At 39.7% G+C, this 18,220-nt stretch overlaps 1 protein-coding gene across 1 annotated transcript; it reads right to left on the bottom strand.

Moving 5' to 3' along the window:
- Positions 1 to 6,866: 6,866 nt before the first annotated feature.
- On the bottom strand, positions 6,867 to 17,283 carry rrm2b (ribonucleotide reductase M2 b). The gene is made up of 9 exons (XM_061966836.1): positions 17,116 to 17,283; positions 15,806 to 15,967; positions 13,835 to 13,951; positions 13,633 to 13,766; positions 11,141 to 11,235; positions 10,927 to 11,060; positions 10,747 to 10,851; positions 10,569 to 10,682; positions 6,867 to 7,345 (listed from the first exon to the last, which is right to left on the bottom strand). The coding sequence occupies exons 1-9, from the start codon at positions 17,170 to 17,172 to the stop codon at positions 7,193 to 7,195; spliced, it is 1,071 nt and encodes a 356-aa protein (XP_061822820.1). The 5' UTR covers positions 17,173 to 17,283; the 3' UTR covers positions 6,867 to 7,192.
- Positions 17,284 to 18,220: the final 937 nt, after the last annotated feature.

Below are 18,220 nucleotides of genomic sequence, written 5' to 3' on the forward strand. Positions count from 1 at the left end.
ATGTATGTATGTATATTTCTGGGGGTACGCTCTGGGCCTGCATGTCAGACGGGGGTCGACGCCTCAGGCTACTGCATCCGAACTGCGTGTCTGGAGCTCCTGGGTCCCGCTGTCCATCCCTTCCGGGTGCCCGTCTTGGTTGGGGCCTGTTGGGCCTAGTCCCTGCGTCTATTGTGGTAGCTTGGTGCTGCAAGGTATTCCGTGGTGCTGCGAGTCGGCCAGTTGCTGGGGTAGTGACCTTGTTTGTCAGCATGTCTGTGATCTTCTTTTAATTCTTTTTTTTTTAAATTAATTAATTAATTAATTAATTTATTTATTTATTTATTTATTTATTTTTTAATATATTTTATTAATATTATTTTTTAATTTTTCCCCTCCCTCAGGGGGGGGCTCGGCGGGGCGGTTGCTGGTTGTTCCATCTCCATCGTTGGGGTCCCTGCGGGTGGGGTGGGTGGTTCCCGTGGCCCTGTGCCTGGGTGGTCCTGCGGCGGCCGGTTTGGGTGGGGTGGCCGGGGGCTGGCCTCGCCGCGCTCTCCGGGGGTGGGGGGTGGGCTCGTGGGGGCCAGGTTGCCGGTGGGGCGGGGGTGGTCTTGCCGTCCGGTTGCGGGGCGTCTCGCCTTTCTGCCCGTGTGGGGTCTGGCTGTCCCCTGCTTTTCTCGTGCCCTGTCCTCTGCCGGGTGCGTCTGTCTGCGGCCTGCTGCTGGCCCTTGTGGGCGGTACGGTGGGTCGGGCTCTGGGGTTCCTGTCGCTGGCCGGCTTGGCTGCGTGGGGGCGGTGGTCCCTGGTTCCCTGGGCACCACGCCTCCTGTTTGTGGGTTGGGCTCTCGGGGGTGATGGGGCCGTGCTCTGGCTCCCACGCACTCTGGGAGTCGAATGTATTGTACATGCAAATTCACATATGCTCACATACGTACATAGGTACCTACGCTCCCACATACATACACAAATACAGTACATATTTACCTACCTAATGTTCGTACATCCACACGCACATTCAATATACAAACATACACATACACATACTGTCCATATACATTCACTGTACAAACACATATACACATTCTGTACATATACATTCATTGTACAAACACATATACACATTCTGTACATATACAAGTACATATGCATACTTACACTCATGCACATAATCACGTTTCATCAAACATATATTAACGTTGTTGCCCTAGGGTAAACTGGGTGTAACACATGGCACACTGACAAAGCTTAACCTATTGTGACTATAACAATCTACAAGGTTAATGTAGGTTGCTTCTCTTTCTCCCCCTCCATTTTTCTGCATTCTTTCGTATCTCAAGTTATCATTACGTATATGTATTGTTGCATTTAAACAACTGTATTGTTGATAATAAAGGTAAATTATTGGTATTGTTCATTATCAATAGCGCTATTTCTATTGGTATTTGTATTGATCCATTTGTAGTGTAATAATGCTCATTGTCATTTCTGTATTATTTTTTATTTTTCGCTAACTGCTTATTTGCTATTACTTTTACCATCATATTTGTACATGTCATATTTGCTGATGTTGCTCTATTGTTGTTGTTGTTGTTGTTTGCTGTTGTTGTTTTTGTCTCTCTGTCTAATCCCCCTCTTGTCCCCACAATTTCCCCCTCTGTCTTCTTTTTTTTTCTCTTTCTATCCCCTCCTGCTCCGGCCCGGCTGCACTAAATGATAATATAAATACATTTAATAAAGTCAAATACAAATAAGGCAACAAGAGAAGTATCCTACACTTCTCTTTTGTAAAGTAAATCTGAACAGCCGACATGGGCATCTACATCAACTATATGATTTGCCTGAGAAGCTGGACAGGACATAAAAAAAAAAATAAAAAAATAAAAAAATTTAAAAAATGCCTTGGAAAGTGGTATGATGATTCCATGACAGATAAAAACAGCATCTCCAGCACCGAAAATCAAGTTGAAGAATGGTTGAAAAAGATTGACAAGTCTGGTCTGCCTGGGAAATACAAGTGCTGGATATACCAGCATGGCCTACTCCAAAGACTTATGTGGCTTCTCACCGTGTACGAAGTGGCCATAACAACAGTTGAAGGGTTGGAGAGGAAGTTCAACAAGCATCTTCGTAAATGGTTGGGAATACCCCCAAGCTTTACATCTATGGGGCTCTACATCAGCTCCAGCTCCCCGTCTTCAGTTGTGGAGGAGTTTAAAGTCGCAAAATGCAGACTTTCCCTGACGTATAGAGACTCCCAAGATCAACTCATCAGGGAAGCTGGAATAAGAACAAGATCTGGTAGGAAGTGGGCCGCCAGCACTGCTGTTACCCAGGCAGAATCATCTCTCAGGACCAAAGATACCATCGGAAGCCCTTGCACTGGAAGACAGGGTCTAGGAACATCACATTTCCAGCAGTGGTCCAAGTCCACGCCCAGGGAAAAGAGGACCATGATCCAGGATGAAGTTCGAAACCTTGAAAAAGAAGGAAGAAGAGCTAAAGCCGTCAAGCTCGCAACCCAAGGTGCCTGGACAAGGTGGAACTGTGGAGGCTGGAGCCGTTTCGTATCTCGTTTCTGCTCCGAGCAGTATACGACACCATGCCGACCCTAGTCAACTTGCATAGGTGGGGAATGAGGGAGGACCCGCTGTGCAGGTTGTGTGGCGGTAAAGGAACTATGGTGCACATTCTTTCTGGGTGCAAAACAGCATTGACCCAGGGAAGATACAGGTGGCGCCATGACAAGGTGTTGGCAATGCTCGCAGACATCTTAGAGCAAGAGAGGAGAAAGAAACACCCGGCCAAAACTAAGCCACTAGTGAGCACCATCACCTTTGTGAAAGAGGGTCATAGACCAGTTGTCCAAGACCAAGCCAAGCAAAACTTCCTGCAGTTGGCCCAGGGTTGGGAGATGGAGGTCGACCTGGGGAGGAAGCTCCTCTTCCCAGAGGCGGTACTGTCCACCACTCTAAGACCAGACATAGTTATTGGTCCCCAGAGGGAAAGAAAATCATCCTGGTGGAACTTACTGTCCCGTGCAAGGAGGGATGTGAGGAAGCGGCAGAGAGGAAGAAAATAAAGTACCAACAACTTGTCCAGGACTGCCGGGACAAGGGGTGGACAGCATGGCTGATGACAGTGGAAGTTGGATGTCGAGGATTCCCTGCTCAATCTGTGTGGAATCTGATGACAAAGGTCGGATTGAGAGGTCACTTGAGGAAAACAGCCGTTCGTAGGCTGGGAGAAGCGGCAGAGAGAGCCTCCTGTTGGCTCTGGCATAAAAGAGAGGACTATAGCTGGAAGCCTGGATGAGAGGGGCAGTGATCTGGCCAATCACTGCTGACCCACCAACCGTAGAGTGTTGTGGTTAAGGGTCGAAACACTCGGTGAACGTTGGGGACCACCTGATGACCTCTTGTCCAGGCCAAAGCTTTATCCATTAGAAATAGATTAAAATAGCATCTTTGATGTATTTGCAAACTAAACGATGTACACTACATATTTATTTATTTTCTTTTATTAATTTTGGCTAAAGGGTGTGCATTTAAATTCCTTACACACACTTGTTACTACATACAGTGGGGCAAAAAAGTATTTAGTCAGCCACCAATTGTGCAAGTTCTCCCACTTAAAATGATGACAGAGGTCTGTAATTTTCATCATAGGTACACTTCAACTGTGAGAGACAGAATGTGAAAAAAAATCCAGGAATTCACATTGTAGGATTTTTAAAGAATTTATTTGTAAATTATGGTGGAAAATAAGTATTTGGTCAATAACAAAAATTCAACTCAATACTTTGTAATATAACCTTTGTTGGCAATAACAGAGCTCAAACGATTACTATAGGTCTTTACCAGGTTTGCACACACAGTAGCTGGTATTTTGGCCCATTCCTCCATGCAGATCTTCTCGAGAGCAGTGATGTTTTGGGGCTGTCGCCGAGCAACACGGACTTTCAACTCCCTCCACAGATTTTCTATGGGGTTGAGGTCTGGAGACTGGCTAGGCCACTCCAGGACTTTCAAATGCTTCTTACGGAGCCACTCCTTCGTTGCCCAGGCGGTGTGTTTGGGATCATTGTCATGCTGGAAGACCCAGCCACATTTCATCTTCAAAGCTCTCACGGATGGAAGGAGGTTTTGGCTGAAAATCTCACGATACACGGCCCCATTCATTCTTTCCTTAACACGGATCAGTCGACCTGTCCCCTTAGCAGAAAAACAACCCCAAAGCATGATGTTTCCACCCCCAAGATTCACAGTGGGTATGGTGTTCTTGGGATGGAACTCAGTATTCTTCTTCCTCCAAACACGACGAGTTGAGTTTATACCAAAAAGTTATATTTTGGTTTCATCAGACCACATGACATTCCCCCAATCCTTTGCTGTATCATCCATGTGCTCTCTGGCAAACTTCAGAAGGGCCTGGACATGCACTGGCTTAAGCAGGGGGTCTGGCACTGCAGGATTTGATTCCCTGTCGGCGTAGTGTGTTACTGATGGTAACCTTTGTTACTTTGGTCCCAGCTCTCTGCAGGTCATTCACCAGGTCCCCCCGTGTGGTTCTGGGATTTTTGCTCACCGTTCTCATGATCATTTTGACCCCACGGGATGAGATCTTGCGTGGAGCCCCATTTTCTGATAATTGCTCCCCCAGTTGATTTTTTTTTATACCAAGCTGCTTGCCTATTGTAGATTCACAGTTGAAGTGTACCTATGATGAAAATTACAGACCTCTGTCATCATTTTAAGTGGGAGAACTTGCACAATCGGTTGCTGACTAAATACTTTTTTGCCCCACTGTATGTTGACCAGAGGGGGAGCACTTTTAAAAGCGACACACAGTCAATTTGAAAAATCCCTCCTTTTTGGGACCAACCTAATTTTGATAGATTTCACCACCAGGGGTGCAAATGAGACATTCTCTATGAGATGCAATGGTTTTCCGTATTGGGACCATGATTTATGTTCTAACTTGTTCACCGGTCCTCATATGGAAGGTACTTTTCCTTCTTGATGTCTCAAGAAGGGTGGAAACACAAGAACACACACACACATGGATTTTGTCAGTGAACCACTAACAAAATCCAGGTCACAGATCTTACACTTTGCTGCAACACAAACAGGATTGTTTGCATGTTGCCTACTATTGTGTGTAAACATAGCTCGTATAAACTTCATTTCTGAAGTGACTCAGACGAAAACTGCTATTAGTTTTTGACGTGATTCCATTTATTGTGAAAGTTGTCACACATCAAAGATACATGCCGAAATACCATCCATCCATCCATCCATTTTCTACCGCTTATTCCCTTTGGGATCGCGGGGGCGCTGGAGCCTATCTCAGCTACAATCGGGCGGAAGGCGGGGTACACCCTGGACAAGTCGCCACCTCATCACAGGGCCAACACAGTTAGACAGACAACATTCACACTCACATTCACACACTAGGGCCAATTTAGTGTTGCCAATCAACCTATCCAGCCTAGAAGCCTTAAAAGTCCACAGCAGTTGCATGAACTCAGTTGGCGTGGGGCGCTGCACATATTGGTAGGATCCATGCATAGCCTATCAAGTGAATACAGGGCAACTATTCATTATCTATATTTTTCTGCGCTTGAGAAGGCCTTGCTGGCCCACCCCTGTATAGTTTCCCCCCAAGCAAAAAGTATTATTGTCTTTCATTCAAATCCTCACCTGTGTCAAAAACATAAAGTATGTTCACAGTATAGCCTAACAATACTATTCGTGATTGACAACTGCCAAACTGATTGTGCTAGTGTCGATCCAATACGGATATTAGCATTTGTGTCGAAACTGTCGATATATGCCTCGCCTCTCCCTGCATTCTGGATTGTTTCACTGTGCTTTTGGGTGGGGGGGCAACTTCACGCAAGTTATTTTTTTTACTTTTGTTTACTTAGTTTGCACTGTTGACAATTAGTTTGAACAATTATGTGTAATAAAAATGAATAGTTGTATCTATACTCTCTGCGCTGCTGACTTGTATACATTCAAGAGGATCCCCTGCTGGCATCGCTATGGACTGGACTCTCACATTATGAAGTCCTTTATGCATCATTCGGCGCTCCGACCTGACCAACTTATGGACTGGACTCCATTGCACAGGTCACCCGGGGGCGTTGGGTGGGTTTCGGGGTCCCGGTCCCCGTACCCACATCTGCGGTCCTTTCCAAGGTTTCTCATTGTCCCATTGGGTTGAGTTTTTTCCTGTCCTGATGTGGGGTCAGAGCCAAGGATGTCGTTGTGGTTTGTGCAGCCCTTTGAGGCATTTGTGATAAAGGCTATATGAATAAACTTTGAAACTTGTTTTCCCCTAACCTGCACAGCTGTGTTTAAAAGCCGTATTCTATGAATATTTTTTGCGATGGGTGCCCTTTCTTCTGGCTTGAGCAAAAGCCCCTGGAAATTCGCAAGGTTGAGGGTAGAAATATATTGTTTGGTAAAAAGCGTTTTATAATTCTTATCATCAACACGGTTGTCAGGTTTAACAAACTAAAGGGGGGGCGGGAAAAATCACAAAATCATTCAATGCTCAGGGAAAATGTAACATAAGTATGTGTATCAGCGATACATGTTCCTATTACTGTATTTACTTGGTATATAAATACAAAAATTGGTAGTATCTCCTCTGCGATGAGGTGGCGACTTGTCCAGGGTGTACGACGCCTTCCGCCCGATTGTAGCTGAGATAGGCTCCAGCGCCCCCCGCGACCCCGAAGGGAATAAGCGGTAGAAAATGGATGGATGGATGGTAGTATCTCCTACTTCTAATGTACAGTTTGCATTTTCATCATCCATTCCATAAATTGTGCTCTGTATTAACTGTTATACTTATAACATATCATTTCCACCTGGAGACAATTTTCTGTTCATAAAGTATATTTATTTTTGCATTAGACATTCAGAAATGATCAAACAATACACTGTAGAAGCGGTCGACACCATCAAATATACTTAGCTTTTTCTAAAATAAGTACAAAACGCTTGCAATAAATTATTTTAAAAGTCTATACCAATATCACAAAAAAATAACCAGCTTTTTTACATATAGTGATGTCAGTCCTTCATGGCAAAATGGATGAATGCTTCAACCTGTCAATACAAATGACAGTACTGGAAAGATTTTAGTTTTTTGGTATTTGCAAATTAACTAGATAAAATACAAATACGTATCCCAAACAGCTGTATCAGAAGTCTGCGTCCAGAGTGAATTCGCAGTCCTTCATGCTGGACATGACTCCAAATCTCTGGTACTCGCCAACCCGTTTCTCAAAGAAATTGGTCTTTCCCTCCAAGGAAATGGATTCCATGAAGTCGAACGGGTTCTCCGCCCTGTAAACCTTGAATCATAGTGATTGACAAGAAGATTTTTAATGATATTACAGGAAATTATGGAATACAATCCCAGAAGAAGTTGGAGTCACCGGGCTTGAAGGGTGTTTATTCAGTTGTTTTATTTTGTCGAACAATATTAGGTAACAGACATAACACAAAACTATAGCCTTTTCAAATAGCCATTTTCTGGTTTTAATAAAAAGTTAAATAAATCAAGAATGTAGTCAGTAATAGTTTCATTATTAGATCAGAGTAAAGAAATTATGTAATCACTCAATTCTGAGAAAATAATTATGAAATTCCCCTGTAAAGTTGTATTTCCAAAAGCTTACATCTGCATCAGATAAAATATGTTCATTAGTCTGCAGTTAAAAAGGATTGTTCACACCTTGGCTTAGAGAGCTGTTGCACCAGGTGGTTTGACATGAATCATTTGTCCAACAGATAGATGTCAATTAAGACAAAGGAGAGGATCATCAAACTTCCTCAAGAAGGTAGTAGACATCAACGCTTCAAGATAAAAACAACGTAAAACAATATGTCGTAACAGAAAATGCCCAGCAAAACAAATAAGGAACCAACTGGAGTCACAGAAAACTGTAAGAAATCGCCTTATGGAAATGGGATTTAAATACAACAAACCTAAACAAAAGCAGTCATTAACAGCTAAACATAAAAAACAAGGTTCCAATGGGCTAAAGAAAAGCAACTGTGTACTCTGGTTGAAAGTCATATTCAGCAATGGACAAGGTGATGATGCTGGAACCTTTGTCTGGTGGCGTTCCAATGAAAGTTATAAAGACGACTGCTTGAAGAAAACATGCACATTTCCACAATCATTGATGATATGAGGCTGCATGTCAGGTAATGGCTCTGGGGATACGGCTGTCCTTATAGCTTCAATAAATGCACACGTTTAAATTGACATTTTGCACACTTTTCTTATTCGATCAATCAGAAGGATGTTTGGGGATGATGACATCATTTTTGAAGATGATTATGCATGGTGCCATTGAGCAAAAACTGTAAAAACTTTTCCTGAAGAAAGATGTATAAGATCAATGTCATGGCCTGCAAATAGTACAGATCTCAATCCAATTGAAAATGTGTGGTGGGAATTTAATAAAATGGTCCATGACAAGGCTCCAACTTGCAAAACTGATCTGACCGCAGCAATCAAGAAAGTTGGATCAAGATTGATGAAGAATACTGTTAGTCACTCGTTAAGTCCATGCCTTAGAGATTATAAGCTCTTATAAAAACCAGAGGTGGTGCAACAAAGTAAAAATGGTGTATTGTAGTGTTTTTGTTTTTCATGATTAAATAACTTTTCCTCAGAATTGAGTGACTCCATTTGTTTTACTCTGCGTTATTAATATTATTAATAATCTAGTTATTAATTTTGACAGCAGCCTTTAATTTAGTTTTGGTTATAGTCTTTTGATGAAAATGTATTTTAGTTTTAGTCAGATTTTAGTCATCTAAATTGATTCAGTTGTAGTGTAGTTTTAGTCAACAAAATTACACATTTTAGTTTGCTAAAATTACAGTAAATATAGTCAACTGAAATATGAAGTATAAATGATAAGGCCTTTTTAAAGTTGATTAGAAAGCACCTTTATTGAGACTCCATGCAAAGCATTTGTTTAACACAAAAGTTGCATGACCTTATTGTCAAGAATGATATAATTAGTCATATATAATAATTAGTCATTTTTTGCTACACAAGTCAATGCAAAAAAAAATCTTCAAGGCACTTATTAAAAAATGTTTCTATGCTACGTCTCGGCGAAGAATGTGTGTATGTGTGTTGTGAAACTGAGTTACGATGCATGCTTTTATCATAAATTGTTTATGAACGCAGCCAAACCGGAAGCAACAAATACACATCTATCCATCATCCATCTGTCCATCCATTTTCCACCGCTTGTCCCTCTTGGGTTCACAGGGGGCAGGGGCTGGAGCCTTTCATTTGTTCATAAATGTCCACTTCAAATAAATGAATAAATAGGAAACATTGTACCCACTTCCTCGAGTCTTTTTGCTGCATGTGCGACGTAAGTGCGTTGGACCACATTAAAAGTTGTCATGCTCTTTTGATTTACCACTAAATAAACCAGTGGTTCTCAAACTTTTTTCCCCAAGTACCACCTCAGAAAAAAACTTGGCTCTCCAAGTACCACAATGATGACCAACATTAAAATACAAAATCATAGTGGGCCTAAGTATTCATTAAAAACAAGGCAGGTGTTTATTTTAACAGGTGTATTTAATGTTTTTGGCCACTGTAACATTACTCACAATTTGAACAGTAACACTGTGTTTAAATAAAGAAAAATAAAACAATGTACTTGAATCCACTAATCCTGATTTGGCATACACTTCAAGATAAAAACCAACTTAAAACAATATGTTTTGGATGGAGTAGTGGTACACGCACTATAGTTTGAGAATCACTGAAATAAACGATTCCTTGAGGCAGAGAAAATTACTTTATCATTTTTTTGTAAAGAAGTAATACGGTACAATCAGTTTTAACTTACAGTTGTGTAGATGTCACAATCAACGACTCTCCTGCTGATGGCATCCTAGCACCAAAAATGAAATGTGTCCTCTTCACTTTCTCCCAGGTGTACACATACTTTGATGTTGAACGTGTTAAATCTATACAATTTTGTTTTGGTGGTGAGAAATCAAACTTCCTGATTTCACAAAGAAAAGTATTTGATTGGCTCTCCTTCGTAACCAACTACTGGCCCTTTTTAATATGTACTCGGTTAAATCACTGTGATGGGATATATTCCCAACTTGTCCTACCCATCTACAAGACAACATTTGTTGTCTTATTTTCGTCAGGGGAAAATAGGTTGACGATAACTAAGACAAAAACTATTAGTCAACGTAATTAACACTGCTCTGCTTGATGTAAAAATGAAACTGTTACTGATTACTTTTAGACAAACCAAACAGTCCAGCTGCAATCGATTGAATGGCCTAAGGATACAATGACTTGGATGAATGAGAACATCCATAGCCATGTTACTGATTACCACACTTTATTTTCTGGATTTCTTCTAGTGTTTCTTAAAGCCAGAAAGATGCCATTTGAAATGACTGTAGTCTTGTGTCATGTCTGTTATCTGCTTTTTTTCTACTAAATTAAACAACTGAATGAGCATCCTCCAATACTGTTGATTGCATAATTTTTGCCAGGGGTTGTAGACGTACCTTGGCTAATCCCAGGTCAACCAGGAGGCGGTCGGCCACAAATTCGATGTACTGCTTCATCAGAGAGCTGTTGATTCCAATGAGATCCACTGGCAAGGCCTCCGTCAAGAACTCCTGTCTCAGCATAACAAAAAGATTAGGTAAGGTCAAGCTCTTGCGAAAGACAGCACTTGATGACCTGTTCAATGTTAACAGCCTTGGTGATGATGTCCTTCACCCGGTCCTCTGAGGGCTTATTCTGGAGGTAGCTATGCAGCAGGCAGGCAAAGTCGCAGTGGAGTCCCTACAGGAGACATAGTAGCACATTTCACTCATCTACCACCATTTGTTAGTTTCACTTTCCAAAGATTCTTCCTACTTCATCTCGACTGATCAGCTCATTCGAGTAGGTGAGGCCGGGCATAAGGCCTCTCTTCTTCAACCAGTAGATAGCAGCGAAGGAGCCGGAGAAGAAGATGCCCTCCACTGCCGCAAAGGCCACGATTCTCTCCCCTGACAGCACAACATAAATAAAATTAATAAATATGGTTAGATGCCTGTTTTTTAATGAATTGCATGGGATTCTTCCTGACCAAATGTGGACTGGCTGTCATTTATCCACTGGAGGGCCCAGTCTGCCTTGCGCCTCACACACGGCATGGTTTGGATGGCATTAAATAAATACTCCCTGGACAGAAACACAAAGTCAATACATCAAGTTTATTCTCAGCATTTTCAAAAACACAAAAATGAATTTAGCAATTTGGTTGATGAGCTACTAATTTATTATGTATCATAATGAGAGCTTGGTTTTATTATTTTGAAAGTTTTTTAAGCTGTAGGGCTGCAACAACTAATCCGATTAGAAAAAAGCTCCGATGTATATTCTGTTGCTTGAATAATCGTTTGATAAGTGTAACTAATAACATTTATAAATTCGAACAGCATGGAGTGCCCGGAACTTTATATACGCGTACATAGTTTCTGCACAGTCCTAGAATAGAGCACACATGAGAGCAACGCTGTGTGGGTGTCAAGATCACTGTGACACAAATTTAATTTTAATTAAAGCTTGTTATGTAACACAATGTTAAATGTGCAATTTTAGTGTTGATGATGATGTACATGTATTGGAAAACATTTATGAAAGTTATGGCAAGCAGAAAAATCGGTTTTCATTTCAACTATTTTCACTAAAATACGAATTGGGGCTACAAAGTGTATTTTATCCGATTACTCAATTAATACAACAAACTATCGATAGATTACTCGTTTAGTAAAAATAATTAATAGCTGCAGCACTAAAATTACGTAACCATAATATTAGAACTAAACCAGTTTTTAGACAGTAAACAGACTTTTAAATGGTGTAAATTAGCTTTTGCTTTTTTACTACCGGTACTACTGTAATGTAGTATTTATTTTAGTAGCATTTTTATTACAATTTTACTGGGATTTTTTAAATACTCTATTATTAATTATACATTTGACCACAAGCTGTTCAAACATATTGATCCATTTGTTGGGATGGATACAGATGTCAGAAAAACAATATGTGTTTGATTTGATCTTTCATCAATTACAATGTAGGAATAGAATCTTTGATAATTTATATGTAGCACCAATTGATTTTTTTTTTAGCAGTATTTAAAAAAAATACAGATATGGCTTATTTTATGATCATATATTTTTAAGCACTATTTGCTTGCATGCATGTGTGTAATGTGGATGTGAAGTATGACTGGATTATACCATAATTTATTTTGTTAATATTTAGTTATTTTATACACTTTTTATGGGTTTCACCTTGTGCTGCAAATTAAATTGGATTGTATTTATTTACAATGCCAATAAAAAATTATCAATCTAATGTAGTTTAATTCATGGACAATTTTGATATGATGTAATTTTGATATGATGTAGTGTTGAATATTAAATAGCCCCAATTGTAATATTCAACCTAATGTCAGGATTTATTTAATAAAATTACAACTAATAAACAATGTTACATTTCAATTAATACTATGTTCAGTTCAGTTTCAGTTTATTCTGAACATACATACAATACAATTACAATGTAACACATCACATATTTCCAGTTGTTTCATTACAGTATGTCCAAAAAAGGAGTCGGAAGAAGCAGAGCTTGTTTAATTCTACCCCTTTTCGTATCATAGCAGTTTTATCCCATTTGTTTGTTTTCTACTTGTAACAGAACAGTGAATAAATAAATCAATATACAAGTAAGTAAACATATCATGATATAGACAATAATTAAGTTATTATAATTAAATAGTTAAGTAGTTTATGGGTTAACTAGGAGATGAATGAGATTATCTTTTCTTTTTTTTATTAAGGTTCAATTATAATTCTTAATAATGAATAATTCTTCTGTTTGTACAGGTGTAGTTTGAACAGTTTCTTAAACTGAATCATATTAGTACTTTGTTTGATTTCCTGGCTTAATCCATTCCATAACTTAATTGCACATAGTGATATGCTAAATATTTTAAGTGTTGTACGTGCAAAATCAGATGTATTTCTCCTCTTTTGTTGAGAAGAATTATAGTACATTCTTGAGTAGCAGGTTATAGTTTGCTTTGTACATAATGTTAGCTGTTTGCAAATTCAACAATTTGTTGAATTTCAATATTTTTGATTCAATAAATAAAGGGTTTGTCGTGAAAAATTAATCCATCCATTTTCTGCTGCTTGTCCCTTTCGAGGTCGCCACCTCACCTCATCACAGGAAAATACATTTAATTACTTTTATTTATTATAATTTTAGTACTGAAAAACTCTGCTTACTGTATTTTCTTGTCAATTAATATACCGTACCTATTTTTCATGCATAAAAGAAGCCAACTGAAATTGCTGTTTTGAGTCTAAAATGAGAGGATGCAACAGGTGCTAAAACCACAGAACTGTTGTTTAAGTGGTCTGGGTGTATCCTGTTATGAACAGGTGCACATTATAAAAGTAAATTTGTTCATTCTAGCAACGTTCCCTAAAGCTTTTACTTTGTTGCTCTGAAGACGTAGAACGGTGTATGTTAACGTTCATAAAAAGGCAAAACCAGGTTGACCTTTCCTGCAGGTCTCGGATGTAAGTGTTGAGGAGCATGCTGTACATCTCTGAGTGAACCGTTTCTATCAGGATCTGGAAGCTGTAGAAGGAGCGCGCTTCAGGGACTTGCACCTCCTGGCAGAACCTTTGCACCTGCAATAGCATAAAATAGTCATCTCTTGATGACAAGTTTAATGTCACAACATGCATTGAAGTCTCACCAGGTTCTCGTTGACAATGCCGTCGCTGGCCGCGAAGAAGGCCAAAATGTGAGAGATGAAATGCTTTTCCTCTGATTTTAGACGGTCCCAGTGAGGCAGGTCTTTGGAAAGGTCCACCTGGAAGACATCAGCAGCATTAAAAGTACAAACATAAAATACTTTAGATTAGTGATTCTCAAACTGTGTAGTGGTACTCGGGCCTCATCTAGTGCTACGCCAAAGAAGTCTGTAAATGTGTACTGTATGGAGTATCATTGTTGATGATATTTGTGCATTGTGTGTAATGTTATAGTGGCCAAAAATATTAAATATACTTGTTAAATTAAAACTCTGTCTTGTTTTTAATGAATAGTCTAGGCCTACTATGCTAATGTATTTTATTGTTGGTCATTATGGGGGGTACTTGCAGTAGAGATGTGATGTTTGCGAATGAATCAAGTATTTTGAACGGCTCTTTTGAGTGAATGATGAGAACTCATTTGCAGTTGCAAGGCATTCGTTTGTTAGCCGTCCAGTTACCCAACTGGTAACTGGAATATAAAATGAGTCAGAGTCAAAAGGAAGCATAGCATCATTTGGATTCACATTTTTAAATTATTTTAATTTTTAATTAGTCCATGATTCTCGCCGGTCGATCTACGTTCCCATCCTCACCTATGGTCATGAGCTTTGGGTTATGACCGAAAGGACAAGATCACGGGTACAAGCGGCCGAAATGAGTTTCCTCTGTCGGGTGGCGGGGCTCTCGCTTAGAGATAGGGTGAAAAGCTCTGCCATCCGGGGGGATCTCAAAGTAAAGCCGCTGCTTCTCCACATCGAGAGGAGCCAGATGAGGTGGTTCGGACATCTGGTCAGGATGCCACCCGAACGCCTCCCTCGGGTGGTGTTTAGGGCACGTCCGACCGGCAGGAGGCCACGGGGAAGACCCAGGACACGTTGGGAAGACTATGTCTCCCGGCTGGCCTGGGAACGCCTCGGGATCCCCCGGGAGGAGCTGGACGAGGTTGCTGGGGAGAGGGAAGTCTGGGCTTCTCTGCTTAGGCTGCTGCCCCCACGACCTGACCTCAGATAAGCGGAAGAAAATGGATGGATGGATGTTTTTAATTTTTATTTGTATTTATTTTTTTAATTTAGTTTTGCTTTTCTGGTTCACTGTTCTAAAGTAGTTCAAGTTCAAACTTTTTATTATTTTGTTCTTATCTCCAGCACCCCCTGCGATCCTGAAATGGACAAGCGGTACAAAATGGATGGATACATGGATATTCATGTGTTTTTTAGGGTTCTTAATCTTTGGGCACCTACCCGTTCGATCCGATTCTGATTCCTGGGGTAACAATTCCATTCAAAATCGGTTCCCGACTCAACACGATCCAAACCAATTTTCGCAATGTATTATTTGATATTATAATTATAATGAAAACTTTTTCAAAACAGGTCACAGGCTAGAAAAGCTCCTTCTAGTGCATTGAGATGGCCTAAAAATGTATTCTTATAATTTAAATCGATTTTTTAACATTATGAATTGTTTTAGAATCAAGATGAATAAGAATCGCAATTGTATTGTGAATTTTTTGTGCACCCCTAGTATTTTTTTTGTATTTTAAAAATGTTCTTGTGCTGTAAAGTTTTTTTTGGTGAGTAAAAAAATTAACGAGTGATGTCACTGTCAAAGCATGTGGATGTGCACCGCCTAATAGAATACTATAAATTACAAATATTTGTATAGATGTACATTATTCTGAACCACATTTTATATTTTAACTGCTACCAGTGATTGATTTGTTGATTAAAAAACTAACTATAATAACAAGCCAGTCTTTTGAACAGCTTTTTTAAAAGGAACAAGATCCAGCTCCTTTCAAAGAGCCATCTCCAACTTAGAGAGCCAAGGGTTTTCTGAGGTGGTACTTGGTGAAAAAAGTTTGAGAACTACTGCTTTGGATGATGATGTGACAAAATAGCATTACTTACCTCCTCCACTGTCCAGAAAGAAGCTTGAGCCTTCTTATACATCCTCCAGATGTCAGGGTACTGGATGGGGAAGATGACAAAGCGTCTGGGGTTCTCTCGCAGCAAAGGTTCTTCTTCTGTCTCTGAAATATTCTGGCAGGCTCCATTTTCCTTCAGGCCATTCTTGGGTTAAAGTTATTGTATTAGTTAATTTCCAACATGCACAAAGTTACAATATGGTACATTAAGTAATTCCAGTTTGTCATAACAGCACAGCTTATTTATTCCTACCCCTTGTTTGGTTCATATCAATTTCTAACACATTTATTTGTTCACTTCCTGTACTCAACCTGTAAATGAGTAAATTAATAAAACTTGAATTTGTCATCAACGAATAGCTATGATTCGCATAATGAGATCCAAAAGATTATCTAATTTCCCAATTAGGTTCAATATGTTTATCAGGATTCTTCTTCCTTCACTTTATAAACACTTTGCACTTAAACTGGATCATAATAGTACTGTACATTGTTTGACTTATTTACATGTGTACCTAATGATGTGGCCGTCTGACAGTTGATTGGAGTTTTTTGATTGATTGAAACTTTTCTTAGTAGATTGCACAGTACAGTACATATTCCGTACAATTGACCACTAAATGGTAACACCCGAATAAGTTTTTCAACTTGTTTAAGTCGGGGTCCAAGTTAATCAATTCATGGTACAAATATATACTATCAGCATAATACAGTCATCACACAAGTTACTCATCAGAGTATATACGGTACATTGAATTATTTACATTATTTACAATCCGGGGGGTGGGATTTGGAGGGGTTGTGGCGGGGGGGTTAGGTTTGGTTGCTATCAGCACTTTATCCATCCATCCATCCATCCTTTTTAGTACTGCTTGTCCCTTTTGGGGTCGCGGGCGTTCAGTCATCAACAATTATGCATTATATTTAAGCACATTTTGTCACAAAGAAACTTTGTTCATAAGTTAACTTTAATAACTACCATTTTGTACTAATACAAAGGTTTTCTCATATTTTTCATTATGTTAGAAGCTAACTGCGCCTGCTCAATAAAATGACGGCGACCTACTCCACCAACACAAAGGACATTGAAAATATACGCACAACATTGTGCCACTTCTATTACATATACAAATGTTTGAATTATGAATAAATCACAGAGTTCCGTGTGCTACGTCATGATGAACTTAGTAACAATAATGTGCGGACAATTATGTTGTTCGCTGCTGTAGCACGTAGCTAGCATTAGCATACGATGCTAGTCACTGGCTACGATGACGTTAACATACATCTTACCGGCTCTCTGTGCTTGTCTGTCTTCCCCATGTCTTTGTTTGTCTGCGTCGGTGCCATTCCTGATAACTTTTATAAGAGTCCTGGTGGCGACCTGATGGTGTGCTGTTATATGTCAGCCATTTTTAAAGTGACTGGAAAGCAGAGGGGCCTCTAGCGGTCAGTCATGGCGATGCAAGTCACTGCTGGACACAACATTAGGAACACCTGCACATCTAATGCAGGGGTGTCCAAACTTTTTTCACTGAGGGCCAGACATCGGAAATTTAAAGCATGCAGGGGCCTATTTGATATTTTACATTTTCAAAAGTAATACAATACAAATTGTTGTAACCATTAAACAGTGATGGGCAAGTTATTTGGAAAAAGTAGTAAGCTAAGCTACAAGTTACTCTCGAATAAATGTAGCTAAGCTACAGGGGAAGCTATCCCCTGAGAATTGTAGCAAGCGACACTACAAGCTACATGGCAAAAGTAGCTTGCCACATCAAAACTACATTTAACGGCGTTTATATCCATCGGCCTACATGTATAATATCAATGTTAATGTAACTGAGAGTGTACCCAATAAGTAGGGTGACCATTTCCATGACACCAAAAAGGAGGACATTATGGGGCATATCAATAAATTACTATGGTGTACATAGGACTCTGGTATACTCTTATTTATAGTACAATTTTGAGTGGTTTAAAGATGATGTTTGTGTGGCTGAATAGGAAAAAATATTAAAGTCAAGTGTTTGTTAACAGTATTTGTATTTATTCAATACATTGTGGTGTTCAAAAAGTGACCACTGAGATGAATCTTTTCAAGTGCAGAGTGCCACAAAGCATAACATGTGTGGACTTAAATGTAAACAACAATTAACAGGTAACATATATAATTTAAAAAAATGCCACAAAAAATTTTCCACATCAGCATCAAGGCTGCTTGCTGCATATCTGGTTGCATTATGCAGAATATGGGCCAAGCAGTTTGCAGGGAGCATATCTTTTTGGCTCAGTTTCAGCTTCTGATACACACTGTTATGTTTGCCATAATTGACACTGGCATTGTCTGCTGCATATGCAGACATGTTTTTCACCTCTAAGCCAGACATCTCAAGTT

Source organism: Nerophis lumbriciformis, linkage group LG11 (genome assembly GCF_033978685.3).
Source record: "Nerophis lumbriciformis linkage group LG11, RoL_Nlum_v2.1, whole genome shotgun sequence".
Taxonomy (NCBI): Eukaryota; Metazoa; Chordata; class Actinopteri; order Syngnathiformes; family Syngnathidae; genus Nerophis; species Nerophis lumbriciformis.